Source organism: Drosophila virilis, chromosome X (assembly GCF_030788295.1).
Source record: "Drosophila virilis strain 15010-1051.87 chromosome X, Dvir_AGI_RSII-ME, whole genome shotgun sequence".
NCBI classification, from domain to species: Eukaryota; Metazoa; Arthropoda; class Insecta; order Diptera; family Drosophilidae; genus Drosophila; species Drosophila virilis.
Genome location: NC_091543.1, coordinates 21,785,152 through 21,802,366, shown reverse-complemented (window position 1 = coordinate 21,802,366; position 17,215 = coordinate 21,785,152). Strand labels below are relative to the sequence as shown.

The following is a 17,215-nucleotide window of genomic DNA, read 5'->3' as shown; positions in this document are numbered from 1 at the left end:
AAATATCTAGAATGTGATTATAGTATTAGTTATTTTATTTTAAGACAATCAACTAGAGACTATTAATTGAAAAGTGTCAAAAAATGTGCAAATTCCCAAATGTGGTCATTGGTCAGAGTCCAGTTGCTCGCAAACTGTGCGGCTCAGTGTTTGCCAACCGCATGCGATTTGTTGTGCGTGTGTATGTGTGTTTGTTTGTTTATTTGTTTGTTTGTTTGTTTGTTTCTCTATTTGCCAAGCATTTATTACCGTTTCGCCAGCTCCGGAACTTCCTGCAATCGCATTCGCATCCTCGTCCTGCCTCTTTGAATGGAAATCATGTGCGCCATGGAAATACCCCAGCGCAGCACATGTGTCTATGTCTGCGTCTGTGTGTGTGTGTGTGTGTGTGTGTGTGTGTGCACATTGTTTTTATGACTGCTTATTTATTTACTTGGTTGGCTCTCTGGTTTTTCCAGCTGGCTGGCTTGTCCTCGGCCTCGCCCACGTCTACGTCCTCAACCTCGCCCTGATTCTCAAACTCATTTTGCAATCGCGCTTCGCCTTTGGCTAACGCACATATTTTTCACACAATTTTCGCAGTGTTCTCTGCAGGTATCTGTCTCTCTCTCTCTCTATATATATATATATACATACATATATAAATGTGTGTTTTTGTGTGTGTGTGTGTGTGTGGTGAGTGTGTCCTTGTCCAGGCTTCTGTTGTCTGCCTTTGGCTCTGTTGTGATTTCGCCTGCAGTCCGCCCATCAGCGAACATCGCCCAGTGCCCAACACCGTGCAAGCCGCAAACCAGAACCATCAGCCGCCCACACACACACACACACACACACACACACACACCCCCACTAACCGCACACCCTTTGCCCGTTACCTAAGGCTCAACGCCACGCGCGCTCTCATTTTATGCTCGTTATTAATTAACGAGTTATTTTCCACACCCTGTGCTGAATATTTTTAAATTTTAAATCGATTTTCCTTGAAAGCTTTTTCACTTGTTGCTCAAAAGGATAAATTTAAGTTTGGCCAAGTCAGGTATCGCAGCTATACTCCGATTTATCACACCTGAAGCTTTGTATCTATCCATAAAGCACATCTCAGCTCCCCATGAATATCCCATTTGCGAATCCTAAGAACTGTGATTGAGACACGAAAAAACATCTTTATAAAGAGAAATCTTTGTTATTGGATTAAGATCTGGCTACAAAATATGTCGACTCTCTTTCTTGGTTTTATTTCTGATTCGATGGGAACTATGGGCATCAAAAGCCTGTTACAGAATAGTTTAATAAATCGAATTGCCATCTTAATTAAGCATCCATAATACTGGATGCTGTTTTTGATTTGCATGCCTGAGAGACAGACAGAGGGACACTATTGAATTAACTCTCGATAGTCGATGCTAATCTTTAATATATATATATATATGTGCTTGATGTGGTCGCAGATGCCTACTTCTTCCACATTTGGTAAACGAGAATGTTTGTACATCTGAAATTTGAGGTCAACGCGTTCGCGAACAGAGTTTCGAATAGACAAAGCTAGATAAACTGAACCTGTCTCTCTCTATCATTAGCAGTTGCAACTGGTACAGGGTATAGTTGAAACTAGAGAGAACGATTTTTCACCTTAGCGACCTCTTTATTGTAATATAATATAAAGATGGATTGGCCCTAGGTCATGCCAGAATATTATTTGAATAACTAGCAAACAACAAGCTACAACAAAACAAGTCTAAATCTATTCCTGCCGATTTAAACTATCATCAGTAGACTTTGCTCTTTCCCCCTTTCTCTCTCTATCTCTCTCTCTCTCGCTTTGTTTCTATCTATCTATATTTAAGCATAACTCTATGCCTTTGGGCCATGTCTATTGTTTCATTCATATGTCTGGAGCATACGATAAATGCCCCAATGCGAACGCCTGAAAAACCTGCTGACTAATCAGTTGCAGACGATAATGACACTGACAATGACAAAGATGACAGCAACAACAGCAACAGCAACAGCAACAACTGCGACTGTGACTGCAACAACTGCAACAACGACAACGTAATTTGATGCAAGGCGAACAAAGCACTTCAATGTGCATTATCTATGAGTGCCAGTGTTGCCAACTGTTGCCTCAAAAAAAAGTGTAGCTAAATCCAGTGTTGGAAATAGCTAAAGGTAGCTAACAATTAGCTACATACATACGTCCTTTTGTATCCGCAATAGCAACAAACTGTTAAATTCAAATAGCCATGATTGGAGTCAAAATGCAAATCAATAGTTTTTTTTTTCGACTGACAACCCGTTTAGCCAAATTTAGCCATAAAATGGCTGAACTGCTGAACACTGCTGACTGGCGAAGTTGTTGCTGTTGTTGTTTGCAATTGCTGCTGCTGTGCATTTGGCAGGCAAAACTGTCGTACTGCAATGGCCCAGCCCGGTACTAACTGAACCGGACAGCTTGGCCTGGCCTGGCATGGGCCGTCCTGGCATTGACATCCGATGACAACCAACCATGCTGATGACATTTGTCTTTGGGCTTGGGATTTGGATTTGGTTGTCTGTGGCTGTGTCTTCTCAGGCGCGTCAAGCATATCAATTAGAGAGTCAACAGCAGTATTAAAAGGTTGCATGCAAAAAGTAAATTGCATTAACCTTATCCACAGCTGCCGTTGCACTAGCATATTAGATAACAAGGAAACACCTTGATTTTGATCCGCACAAAACTAACAATACCATTTGCATTCACAACTGTGCTCGAGTGTGTGTAAATGTTTTTATGGTCCAAGCGAACAGCCCTTCCCAGTTCGATGACTCGATTTTAATGCACAAAAATGCAGCCAAAATTCGAAATTTATGAGATACATTTGCAAATGCAAAAGAGTGCCGCAAATGCCTAGAGATTGTCTATAACTATTATAAGACTTTTCTTATTTATTTAAACAAATAGATTTTATTTGCGACTTTAGCTTTACAACCTTTTGATAGAGCTTTGCAGATCTTTTAGAAGAATTGCGCAGCTTTTGGTGAAACGGTTGAGATATTTTGAAAAGCTGAAAAATGTTCTACATAAGGTGCTGGGTGTCCGAACCTGCCGATTCAGACATATATATGTACAGATACAGATACTTGATACAGATCAAGAATATATATATATATACTATATGGGCTTAGAGATGTCTGCTAGTTTAACTTTTTATTGCAAAACATTTCCAATAATCGTTTGAATTTCAGCCTGAAATAGACATAAAAACCAGCTGGAAATAAACTGAATGGTAACTTAAGGCCTAATACAAAATACAAAATACGAAATGCGAGCAGCAGCTTTTTGTCACAGTGTAAATGTTGTTGCGACATAAAATGAACATGTGCCGCTTAAACTGTGCCTGCCCAACTGTAATTTGGAATTTTGCTCATGCTTTGAGAGCCAACTGTGGCCCATGGCTGTGGCTTGAAAGGGGCTCGCGGCATGGCCCGCTGGCATGCCAGCCATGTGGCGACCATGTTAGTGCCCAGCCCCAGACAGTCTCGAGGCCCGCTTGGCATTCGCCGTTTGGCATGCCAGGCACGCGCAGGCGCAGCATTTCTGAGGCGATGCCTGAGGCGACCGTTGGGGTAGGACCGCTAAGGTGGCTGCCGCTGCTGTTGCTGTTGCTGCCAATGTATCGGTCACTTTCCCATGGACCCAGGCAAAATCAATTAGAGTTACCGGTGGTGCCAGCATCCCATTTGTACAGCGTTGCCAGCTAGTCTGGGCAAAAAAAAAAAAAAATTAAAAAACCCTAAAACATCAAAAAGGAAAAGGCAAAAGTAAATACAAGCGCACATTGTAATTAAAATATTAATTTCCTGTCGTTATAAGCCGAATTTTGTGATGCCTAGCAACGCCAACAACAAAAACAACAAACGCCCACGTCGCGGCAGAGGGCGACAGAGGCGAATGAAACGAATGCAGGCAGCGTAAAACAGAAAGGCAATAGAGCGGGCAGCCCAACAGGCAGAAAGAGAGCGAGGCGAGGTTGAAGCGAGAGAGTGAAAGAGTGTTGCAGAGCTGCCAGCAGCGAGTGAACTTTTGAGTTGTGGAAGAATAAACTAAATAAAAAGCACAAACAAGTAAAGCGCAAAAAGTTTCAAGAATGTATGTAAAATAAAATTAAATGTGTGTCTGTGTGTGTGTGTGTGCGTGTGTGCATTGCTGCATGCAACTTGAGATAAATCCGTTATAATAACTCTGGGCAACTGGGCCGAAGTCGCAGTCGCAGTCGCAGTCCCACTCGTTGCTGAGGGAGCCAACTTAAAGCGGCCTAAATGATGCCCGACAGGCACACACATGGATACGTGATATACGATACCCACACACACACACACAAACACACACACGCACACACAAATACACACCTTAAGTGTGTGCCTTGTTGTTGTTGATTGTATCTTTAGAGGATGCTTCTCTGCTTAAAAGGTACCTGGAACAGCGATGGCGACAGAGGTTTGTCTTTTATTTTGTTTTATTTATTCTGTTGCGCTTTGTTTTGTTTAGCTTTGCCATTGCTGTCGCTGTTGCCCTTGCCCTGCCTCGTTCTTGATATTACCTGTTGTAGTTTGTTGTTGTCTCGAATAGAAAAAACGCAGTAGATTTAATACCTTAAAGGGCCAGCCAGCTAGCGTACGTGATATATGAGAGTAGCAAATGAAAGGATGAAATGTAGCAGAAAAGGTAGTATATGCAACAACATGTCAAGTTGTAAATATGTACGCAGCATGAACATACAGTTAATTACTATTTAGGCTTGTGATAGATCTGCAACACTGCGAGGAGACATTCATTTAGCAGCATAGACACATGTATGTACGCACATATACGCATACATACATACAGACACATATAATATTAATGCACACACCCATGATAATGTTAATGTGTGTGATTTTGTAGCATAGAGGCACTCTGTCCAGCAATGCGTTAATTATTTTTGTTACCTGCACCGCCGTCCGTTTGGCGCTGCCTACTTGCTCTCGCACGCTAGCTCTTTGCCTCTCGCAGTCTCTCTCTCTCTCTCTCTGTGTTAGCCCAGGCTAACGACACAAACACAATTGCAATTGAGCGCCTATATATGTATGTGTGTGTGTGTGTTTTTTTCTTGTGCTCAGTTTTGGGCATCTTGAATGCTGGCTGCAGCTTCGGCAATGAAGCTGCCTTTGGAGCTGCGCGCGCCAATCAGCCCCAGTTGTTGTTCCTGCTTGTGTTTCCTTTTGGGCAACGGCCGCAGTCGCTGCATACATACATATTTACATAGCTGACTGTTGAGTCACGAACACACAGGCACACATACAGGCTTATATGTATATGTATGTGTGCATGTACATACATGCACACCTTTTGTTCTTTTGTATGCTGCCAGGCATTAACAGGCTAAGCAACATGCATGTGAATGTGTGCATGTATGTATGTACATACATATATAGGCATGGATATTTACAAGAGCATGTGTACCTGCCTTTGCTGCCGGCGTTGGCGTCGGCGTCGGCGTCAACTTCAGAGCGCACGTTTGCTCGATTGCTTTTACCTCACGTTCTGCTTTTCGTTCTGCTGTTGCTGTTGCTTCTCTTCTTCTTATTCTTGTTGTTGTTTTTGCTTTTGCTGAAATTCCTATTCCTGTGCAGCGTTTGTGCTTCTCTGTTTGTTGTGCCCTCTTGAAGCTAGCGTAATTTGCCAAACCCCATTGTTTGTGCACCTCTTATATACGCGCGTGTGTGTGTGTGTGTGTGTGTGTGTGAGTGTGAGTGTGTGTATCCATGTCCTTTAATACTTGAAACTTTTCTCGTTTTGAGTGCGCTGCACTTGCGCCGGGCTGCCGACAGGTACAACATGCTTGGCCGCTCTTCGCTCTGCGCTCTCAGCTCTCAGCTCGCAGCTCTCTTGCGACGCTCAGTCGCTTGCGCTTGAGCCAGCGTTTCGTTTGTGTCAGCTCAGCTCGCAGTCGCAGTCGCAGTCGCAGTCGCGGTCGCGGTCGCGGTCGCAGTTTTAGTTTTTCAGTCTATGGCTGACTTTGTTCGCAGAGAGAGGTAAACGTTTTGTTGTCGCGTCGCGCAGTAAAAGCAACAAGCAACAATCAAGAATCAAGAACAGCAAAATAATAATAACAGCAAATGTAACTGTTTGCAGACCGGCAAAACACACACACACACAATGACAAATGTCTAATGGCAATGTTTTTTGTTTTGCAATTTGCAGTTATCTTTTGGTCGATTGACAACAAAAGCATTGGCCATTGCGCGTGCATGTGTGTGTGTGTGTGTGCGTGTGTGTGTGTGTGTGGGCCCTTCAAACTCATTAAATTGTAATTAAAATTCAAAAGCATCAACAACAACAACAAAAACCTAAGCAAGAGCAAAGCGAATCTTGCTGTCTCTCTTGATTCTTCCAGTCGTTCTACATCTTTCTCTGCTACTTCTGCTTCTTATCTATCTGCTAAGTACATCGTTCGCTTAGTTACCGTAACTGCTGCAGTTTTGTAAACTAAAGCGTTGCCAGATCGAGCATGTTACAAAGCTTTTGTTGCTGTTAAAATTGAAATGTTTGAACAAGCGAAAAAAAAGTGGCTAAAACTATGCGATGTCCGTCCGTGCAAGTGTGAGATTGTGAGAGCGTATACCGATATGTGTGTGCATGCATACATGTGTATGTATGTGTTTGTGTGGTCAACATGCAACGTCAATGGCTGCTGTTGCAGTAGCAGTAGCAGCAGCAGCAGCAGCGGCAGCAATCGTAAAAGCAATGAACGACGACAACAGCGAAAATTTCTTTCGAAAGTGCTGAGAAATTGGTCAAACAACTTTTTACAGTTGATTGTTGTTGCTGCTGCTGTCGTAATTTATACCTTGGTCAATAAACAGCAACAACAACAACAACAGCAACAGCCACAATAAATGCAATCGAAAATGCAATTGCTTTAGTCTCTCTGTCTGTGTGTGTGTGTGTGCGTGTGTGTGTTTTTTGTTTAGCTGTTGCCCGTTTCGTATTGCGCGCATGCGCAGATTTATCGCAACATTTTTTGTTAACGTGTTTTATTTTTTTATGTGTGCGCCTGCATAAGCAGCGCTTCAAATAACTAAAATATGCCAGAGTGCAGGATAAGGGCATATCAAGCATATCAAACGCACAACAACAACAACAACAGCAACAACAACAGCAACAACAACAACAACGAGCAGCAAAATGCGCATCCTGAAGCAATGGTGAGTGGAAGTGGAAGGCTTGTCTGTGATTTGTTTGAGTAAATGCAGCACTAACACTTGCATTTCTCAATGTTAGTTTAAGCCAACATCAACAACAAATTTCCTGGTTAATTCTAAGTTTTCTTTTGTTTGATCTACAACTGAGTTTTTGTTAAAAATACATACAAATGTAAACACTGTGCAACAGTATTTGCTTTTCGGCATAACCTGTCCGATTTTCATGTGTGGCAGATCGAGAGAACGGTCTCTTTTTGTATACCCTGTAGATATATAAAGAGATAATATAAGGATCAGAATTATATATATATAATATATTCTATAAAATGTATTAATATAATTTAACTAAAATCATAAAACCATTGATTGCGATCTTTAGGATCGTATATAATTAAAATTATAAACGAACCAAGTTACCAGACCATTTTACAACACTGCCCAAACATTTACGTACTTGTAGTGTTGAAAAACCTCAGTTGAAATTAAAATTGTGTTACTTTCAATATTTTGTAGGCAGTCTTTCTGCTTTAAACCAAAATATCTCTTAGATTACTTCTAATTAAATACTGTAGATGGTCCTGAGCTAACTGGAAAATCATTTTGTGCCCAGACTATGGTCACATTCTGACAATTGATGGTAGATGCTCGTAGAATCTACTTTTTTGTAGCATAGTATAATGAAAACTTCTTCTGCCACTGTCAATTGTTGTCTCTATGTGTGCATATCATATGTCACACTGTCTCCTAGATATATGTACATATGTACATCCCATTTTGTATGCAAGCCACGACGAGTAAACAGTACAGAGAGAGACATTACGTATATTTCGTGGCCTGCGCCGTAAACGAAGTGCGCTCGTCCATATAAAAATAATTGCATAAACAAAAAAGCGTGCATTACATAAACGGAGTAATACCAAACATTATTCACATTTTAAAGATCCAGTCACATTTCATGAAATGTGCCTGGCTCTTAAAGCCAGGCAAATCCTACTCCCCTATCAAACATTGCAATGGGAATTCCGTCAAATATTCAGCCAATTTTCGGTCAAACATTTTTCTCGCCTGCACAGCATGAGAAACCAAATTGAAGTTGGGGATGTGAGGTAGATGTGAAATAACTAGCATAGCAATAGTCTGCCACATTCTCGAGCGAAACCAAAGTCTGCCGAGGTATGAACCGAAGCCGGACCACAGCTTCGTGTTGCGTGATGTGAGATGCGTGATTCGTGCCTCCGGAGACGCGTGTTAACGTCAGATGCCCGATTGACTCGCAATTGGATGCAGCTAGCGACTAGCAGAGCAGGAGAACAAGCCGAATTTAAACCGCAACCAGGAAATTGGTTCTTCACATTGTGGCAAAGATGAAAATGAAAATTGACTGCATGCTGAACAGAAATCGAAGATTGCATCCATAGATCCATCCAACATTTTTCACATGCATTTACAAATAGAGAATGCCCGTGTTTTGGTTCACAAATCGAAATGCCTTCACATGCAAGACACCTGAAGCCCTGGCTTCACATATATTTTCAAAATTTCAATTGCTTTTTCTATTTGATTCCATCCGAAATTAGCATTCAACAAATATGCTTAGTTGTGTCGTTTAGTTCAGACCAAGTTCGATTGAACGGTTCATTGAAATGAACTACTCAATTTCCGCAGTGATTAGTGAACTAAATCGTTCATTTAGTTCACTAGCTTAGCTATTCAGTCGGTCATGAACGATACACTCTTGATACTCGTTCAGTCGTTCATGAACGATGTATGCAACTCAGCAGTTCAGTCGTTCATGAACGAGACATTCCTTTCAGAGGTTCAGTTCTTAATAAACAAAAAAGATGGCGCGATTTTAAGCTCACTTTTCATTTGTTAAGTTGTATCTTACAGCTTGCAAGTATCTATTATCAACAATAGAATAAGCAAAAAGTATAACATGTTTTGCAACTGACAATATGAAAAATAACTGAATAGAAAGTACAAACGTAACTGCATAACTGAACTAAGAACATGAACGACTGAATAGCTTAACAGAATTCATCGTTTATGTCCAGAAAATAAACGAGTGAACTTTAGAACTAAAAATCCCCCACTCCGAATCGGATCCAAGTAACTTGTGCTCTTTAATATTTTTAGAGCTAGAACAAAACCATAAGCTTATCGTTTCTTTCGATATATTTACCATGTTCCCTTCCGAAAATATAAAAAAAAGCTTATTTGAGCTTGAGCACATCCCGAATCCCAGAACGACCCAAGCAGTGTGGCTGACTTGTCTGTCTTAGAAAATATTCTATACAAACGCATAGAAGGCAGTTGGAATGTTTGTAAAACATTAAGGTCTTTTTCCCTGAAACGAACTGTTTCTATTTTGTTATCATTGTAGAATAAATCCTTGTGGGTTTGCTTACCTTGTAGTTGTCCCCGCCCGGGCGCTATGTGCAATGTTTGTCTCAAACAATAATATTCTCTGAATAATACGCGTTGTTCTTTAAGTATCCAGATAAAAAGGTCCCATGCTGCACAGACTGTACAGAACGTTATTGGAATTTCGATTGGAATCTTCTTGGTATTTAGATTGTTGAGCCTGAGACTTGGTAAAACAACGATATTTATTTCTTCTCCCACATTTTGGAACTGGGTGTACAACTATGACACAATAAACTTGGCTACTGAATGAATTCAATTGGAATTAGTCCCTGCTCGGTTGCGCCTCCATTTAATAAAGTACACATTTTTTAATTTCACGCCCGATTATGTTTTTTTGTTTTTGTTTTTTTTTTTCAAGGCCACGTCGCCGTTCTGGCTCCAGCATTGTGGTCATTGATGGCGATGATCTGAAGCCATGTCTGCCGGATGATTACATAAGTGGCCAGCATCATCATTTGCATCATCATCAGCAGCAGCAGCAGCAGCAGCAGCAACAGCAGCAGCAGCATTATCGCACGCACTCAAGTGATATTAGGGAGATTGACCAGGAAATGCTGACCATGCTGTCGATGAATCAAGATAACGGTAAGCGCTAATCATCTAGCCGAATAGCTGTAATTAGATGATGGTTAAATTGCAACGCTTGTTACCTCGTACAGGTCCACATCGCGAGATGGCCGTCGACTGTCCCGATACGTTTATAGCACGCAATAAGACGCCACCCAGATATCCGCCACCCCGTCCGCCGCAGGTAAGCAAAAGTTCAGTTTAACAAAATACCCAAAGCCCCAAAGAACCAAACACAAATGCTTGATGCAATCATATGCGCATTGCCAGCCAAACAACTAACTAACCGCTAACAACAACTAACAATAGTCGCTAACAACAACCACACGAATGCACGCTTGCTTACTGAACCGCTCATTTCATGCATTTTCTTTACACCGCACCACATTGTCCACATGTACCATGCACCACGCACCATCCAACCACCACCAAACATAGAAACACAACACCAACCACACAACAATCACCAGCATCACCAACAACACCAACACCATCAACAACACCATCACCAAGAACACAACTAAAACTAAAAATGATCATGCTAACAAATTGTTAATTGTTGCATATCATTCTTCACATCAACATGAACAACAACAACATCATCATCAACTACAACAACAACAACAACAACAACAACTACACTCATCAAAAACAACAACAACTACAACAACAATTGCACTCGATGTGGCCACACAAAATTTGTACAATCAAAAACAACAAACCAAATTGGAACAAATCGAAAACTATGAAAACGATCTACAAACGGATCAGCAACAACAATCGCAGCAACTGGCAGCAACAGCAGCAACAGCAGCAGCAGCAACAACAGCAACAGGCGTTCAAACAGCGCAACAACAAATGCCCAGCTACAAGTTGCAAGCAGCATTTGGCAGCAACAATCCGGACGTGAGCAACAGCAACAATCACACCAGCAACGGCAACAGCAACACCAACAGCAACAGCAACAGCGTGGCCGACGAGTTGCTGTGCGTGGTGGATGGGATTTATTGCAAGGGCGCCAGCTCGCCATCGTCGAGCACTTTTGACGATATGCTGAGCAAACAGACGCTCGAATCGTTCGAAACAATTGCCTATCGTCATTTGCAGCATCGCCAGCAACAACATCAGCAGCAGCAGCAGCAGCAGCAGCAGCAAACGGCAAGCAATTGCAACGGCAACAGCAATAGCAGCAACAGCAGCAACAACAACAGCAACAACAACAACAGCAGCAACAGCAACAGCACAGCTGCAACGCCCAACAAATTGACGGGAATTAGCAGCAGTAGCAACAGCAACAGCAACTCCCTGAATAGCACACGCAGCAGCAGCAACAGCTCCATGCACACCAGCAGCAACAGTCACAGCAGCAGCAGCGTCAGCAGCAGCAGCCACAGCAGCCACATAGCCAGCGCTCCATCGACAACGAGCAGCTCAACAGTTCCGGATGATCTTAGCCTGGCGCCGCCCGGCTATGAGCCGAGCAGTCAGCAGCAACTGCCCCCGGCAGGCATGTCGCTGCTGCTGCCGGCAACGGCAACGGCATCAGCACCTCCAGCAAAGCATCGCGAGCTGCCCGTCGATGTGCCCGATAGCTTTATTGAGATGGTCAAGGCGCCGCCACGTTATCCGCCGCCCGCACATCTATCCTCGCGCGGCTCGCTGCTCTCGAATGGCAGCTCCTCAAACGCAACGACCTTCTCCTCGCTGGGCGTGGCAACTGCGTCTGCTGCCGCTGGCTGTGCGTCTGCTGCTGTTCCTGTTGCTGGCGATGCCCAGCGCATTGCCGATGAGGTATACCAACAACCACAATAGTATTTCAACTTTGTACTTTCTACCCTGTAAATACTTAGTTTTTCAATTTTATCACTCTCTGCCCGCTTGCCCTCTCTCTCTCTCTCTCTCTCTCTCTGACTCTCTTTAAAACCCTTTCTCTGTGCTCTGTCCTAGTTTAAGTTTGACCACGTATTTTGTCAATCGCAGCGCTGCTGGCAAGAAAATATAATATACCTTGCACACCTCGCACATGACCGACATTCAATTTCCCCGTGGAACAGTCGATTAGCCTTGCTCTCTCTCTCTCTCTCTCTCTCTATCTCTACCCCTCTCTCGCACTCTCTGCCGCTCGGTCTCTCTGCGTTTTTTCGCGTCATTCGCTGCCATTTTATGACATAAATCAACAGCAATTTGCATTTCATCAGCATTTCCGCTGCCTGCCACCAACTGGGCGCATTTCCCACACACCGCAGCAACATTCGCTCTGGCTGCAGCTGCAGCAGCAGCAGCAGCAACAACTCGCTACGTTTACCGCTGCAATTTCCGCACATTTTTTCTTTAACCCATTCACAATTTCCACATAGCGTTGTCATATTCAGAAAACAAAGAATTGCCGTTAATCAGTTTAATTATTTATAGATACATATATGGACCATGGCAAAAACTTTCATTATTTTTATTACATTTTTCGCAATTTCTATGGCTTTGCTTTCTACTAATTCTACAGTTCTTATAAATGTATTCAGCCTGGTTGCCACTATTCATTTAAGTCCATATTATTGCAGTCGCATGTAACCGAATACGCTATGCTCTGTTCACAGCTTTTACCCTTTATTCCCGGATCATATAATCGCTAGCATTGAATTGCATTTCCTTTAATAGAGTTGGTCCCAACTTTATATATATGTTTAAATCTTTGCATCCAAAGACTGACTCAGTTTTTTCTTGATTCTCGTAAGCTTTTGAGCCGAATCAGCAATAGGAAATTCAACAAATAGTTTATCAGCCCTGTATGTTACAAAGCAGCTGTATCAGAACCGACCGGGAATACCCTTAACGTGTGCGCAAAACCAAAATGAGAGTCACACTAATTGCAAATATTCGTTTCTTGTAAAACAGGCAAAGTTAAAGAATAGGAAAGTAACAAAGGCTTAAATTGTGTAGGGTGTTCTGACTCAAAGTAGGTTTCCTCTGCTTTTCCTTGCAATTTGTCGGTCTTTAGCTCGGGCAAAGCAGTTGCAATTGTTAATTGTAGGCCGCTTCTCACTTGCCCCATGCTCTAGTGCTATGGTGCTATGGTGCTATGGTCTTCCAGTCGCTCCCACTCTTGCTGTCTGCCTTTCCCCTTTTATGGCTTTTTGATTTAATTCCTTCCTGGGTGACCCCAACCCCTTGTTGGCAGTTGTTGCCACGTTGCGTCTCAGCTGACGCTGGCCTAATTCCCTCGGTTGCCACGATGTAGCGCTGCCCTCGTTAGCAACATAATCCTAAGCTCTGCCAAGACCACGCCCATAAGCCACCCAACCACCTTTGTAGCTTAATTTGTCTGTGTGTGTGTGCGTGTGTGTGTGTGTGTGTGTGTGTGTGTGTGTATTTTTGCAATATACCAAGAGCAAAAACAAAACAAACCCTTGAGTAATTTATATAAAAATCGTTGGCGATAAATTTTACAAGGGGTTGCACAAGGGTCTTCTCCCTAGTTGGGGCTCTGCCTTAGTTGGCTGATAAATAGTTGAGGGCGGGGCAATGGGCGCAACCGGAATAAACGATTCGACAATGCAAATGAATCGAATGAATCAAAGGCCAACTGCATGAACATAAACAAATACTCGTTTATAAATACTCAATAAATCACAAGAACAAGGCAAAGAAGCGCAAATGTAAAAGATTGTTCAAATTCATATTCCTCAGAATCGCAACACATGCTTCATAGTTGCTTGCTGTTAACGGATTGTTGGCTATTTTGCTGGAGTGTCGTAGGGATCGGGAGGGGAGGGGCGTTAGTCTCGCTGCAAATTGCAATTAAATAAACAACAAGAACACCAACAACAACAACAACAGCGACAGCAGCAACAGCAGCAACAAAAATAACATCAGCAACAAGACACGTGCATAACTGAAACACACACACACCCACACACACATACACACACACACAATCGCACACCAACACATACATGCATGCATATATATATAGTCATACAGAAACAAAACAAAAAACTGTTAAAATCTCAACTAATCGTTCTCTCAATATATGCTCTATTCCTTCTCTCGCTCTTCTACTCTCACTCTTTGTCCCACACACACACATACAATCGAATGCAGCTTAATGGCAACGCCAAGCCCTTGCCGCCGCCTCGTGATCATCTGCGTACTGAGAAGGATGGACGTCTCATTAACTGCGCACCCGCGCCACAGTTGCCAGATCGTCGCATGCCCGGCAATGGCAGCGGTGCTGCCACCCAACAACAACAGCAGCAGCAGCAGCAAATAGCGCAAATTGTGGCGCCGACATTAGAGCAGCTGGACAGCATAAGAAAATATCAGGTGAGTGAGCATTTTCCAGTTACCATTAAAATATATACAGATGCATGCGTATGCACATATGTATGTGTGTATGCCGCATGCAGTTTCGCTGAATTTCGCTTTGCGCCTGCCTGTTAGGCTATGGAAAATGTGTGTGTGTCACAACCTGTGACTCTCAAACCCCAATGCGTAGCTGTCGAAGCTCGATTTTTGGCTGCGACCAACCGAAACTATCGCTAAATACTTATGTGATGCCAAGCAAAACATTTGTCGAAGATTCTTAAAGCCAATTTCCCTCACAATGTATAGAACTGTGTTTTGGTAATTCGTTTTTGTGCATTTTCAATGTGTATAAGACTGAAATATGTATCTAAAGATGGGGAACTCGCTTGAGACCACACTTCAATGCAACTGACCATTAACGATTTATGCATTAGGTATTTCTGATAGCAGACATCCTCACAAAATGTAAAGATTCTTTGTGTGCACACACACACACACACACACACACACACACACACACACGTTGTCGGTGTGTCTGTTAGCTACAGTTGCTGTCAAACTATGCACATAACCTGCAATTCAGAAATTGAACATCGTCACAGTTGAGTGCATGGCGTCATTGACATGCACAGCAAGTGGCAGCAGTTCCGCATGCCACACCGCGCCGCGCACATTGCAGCTACCTCTTTACTCTCTTTTGGTTTGTCACCCGCTCAACCGACCAGACCTTCCCTTGCCGCCCCCACCACACCATTCGCCCCCTTCGCATTCTGATAGCACCTTTGTTTGGGCTACGACAATGGACGACAATGCCGTTGACGGCAGCTATGGCAACGCTTCCGGTTCGGCGCCCGCTTTCAGGTTTTGCTTCTGCTGCTGATTTTATTGCGCTTCTCCGGCTGGGCATTGACCAATCGGCCCAGTGCATTTCAAACCGTAAATCGTAAAAGTCTTCTAAACTGGCCAGGAAAACTATTACAAATTTAACCGGCCAAAGACAATGCAACTGCAACAGAGGCCTGGTCCCTGAAAAGGCACACAGATGCAATGGAGGGGGCAAGCGTCAATAAAAGTTAACAATTCAACAACTTTTTCTGGGTGCCGCACTTTGAACTGAATGCGGAAGGCAACAGGCAGGATGTGCAGAGACCACTAAAATAATAACTAGTCAAAGGTGAGGGGTGAGACATTGCGCATGAGTCGCTGAGCGAAGCAAATTTGCAGGAATTAATTATACTATCAAGCTAAAAACGATTTGTGTGTGTGCGTGTGTGCGTGTGTGTGTGTGTGTGTGGGAGGGAGAGTTGTGGTTGACAGCAAAAGGGGACCCACAATCCACTTGCTAAACAACAAGTTCAAGAAATCGGAAAAGCAAAGGCGCCTAATGTGCAATTAATTAAAATGCTAAGCAAACATTTGAAGAGTCACTCAAGCGAACAGTCAAACTGTACTGCTAAGGGCGCGAGAGAGACAGAGAGAGAGAGAGAGAGAGAGCGAGAGAGAGAGAGAGAGAGTCTGATTTATGGTCGAAATGAACTATTTTGACAGCTTTGAGCTGATCCCACAAGACCACTTTCCAGTCGTAATCTAAGACTATTCATCACAATCAGCTCGTAGTGGAACAAATAAGCTTGAATGGAATAAAATAATCGCACAATTCTTAAATTGATTTATTTAACTAAATTGGAACTGGTAAGAAGCCAAAAGATAGCACGCCCGGATTACAAGAAGAACAAGAAGAGCGAGCGACGTCTGGCAATATGCTCGACTGGATTCTGAGAATAGATCAGCATATAACCCTCATAGAAATAATAGTACAGTAGGGTCAGCATCAGGGCCATCACGACATTGTTTGTGTATAGCTCACGGACTATCTCGGGACTCCGGGGATACTTCTTGAGATGCTGTTGAACAATGTACATCAGAATGCCCAAGGTGATTGAGAATAGAATCAAAAATATGTATATCTTGCAAAGCAACTTCCACAGCCTGCCAGATATGGCAGCAAGGACTGCGATCAATAGGGATCCGCAGCCGCTGAATGTTGCCAGAATTGGCTTCAATTTGCTGCAGTTCATTATGAAAATTCTCAAGCTCAAATACTTTGAATAATACAATTTGAACGCGTCTACGTCCAGTATTCCCTGGAACTTAAATCGCTTGGCATACTAATTCTAACTGGCTGGGCTAAACTAAAATTTCAACTTTACCAGCAGATAATCAGCAGGTGAGCTGATTTCCATAGAGCTGAATACAAGTCTTCCAGCAGATAGAGTCGAGCGTGGCGCCCGGAAGATTAGCAGGAGAGTGCACGACTGCCAGATACCCAGCTAACTTCTTCTGTCTGCACATGCCGTTGCACGTTTTCCTTATACCCTGGTGATTGCAAAAGAGATGTTGGGAGGGTAAAGGGTATCCCTTAGTCACGCACTCCCCATCAAATACACACTAACCGGATGCAAACGTTTTTTGGCTTTACCCCGTCTAACGGAAGTGAGATAATCGAGAAATGGGGCTTTTCGTTAATTCTAGGGTATATTTGTGTCAGTACGCATTGACCCATTGTTAACATTTGCTTACTTTACTTGTTGTTGTTGTTGTTGTTGTTGTTGTTGTTGTTTTTGTTCTCGTTGCTGTCAAATACTTTGCTTTGGCTTGTGCTTTGCGGCATTTTCGCCCCAAGTACGCAAATTAGTTA

The 17,215-nt window shown here is 43.0% G+C and overlaps 1 protein-coding gene across 13 annotated transcripts in view; it reads left to right on the top strand.

Moving 5' to 3' along the window:
- The window catches only part of sdt (stardust), a 74,098-nt gene that overhangs the window by 44,197 nt on the left and 12,686 nt on the right, over window positions 1–17,215 (top strand). For 4 of the 13 annotated variants that reach the window (XM_032439574.2, XM_032439582.2, XM_032439577.2 and 1 more), the window contains 4 exons: window positions 10,007–10,233; window positions 10,308–10,399; window positions 10,654–12,006; window positions 14,314–14,535. In XM_032439574.2, the coding sequence (XP_032295465.1) occupies window positions 10,007–10,233; window positions 10,308–10,399; window positions 10,654–12,006; window positions 14,314–14,535 (1,894 nt within the window). Of the gene's footprint in view, window positions 1–5,935; window positions 6,052–6,119; window positions 6,138–7,085; window positions 7,225–10,006; window positions 10,234–10,307; window positions 10,400–10,653; window positions 12,007–14,313; window positions 14,536–17,215 lie in introns of those variants that run through there. The other 9 variants (XM_032439579.2, XM_032439585.2, XM_032439576.2 and 6 more) reach the window with 5 other exon arrangements.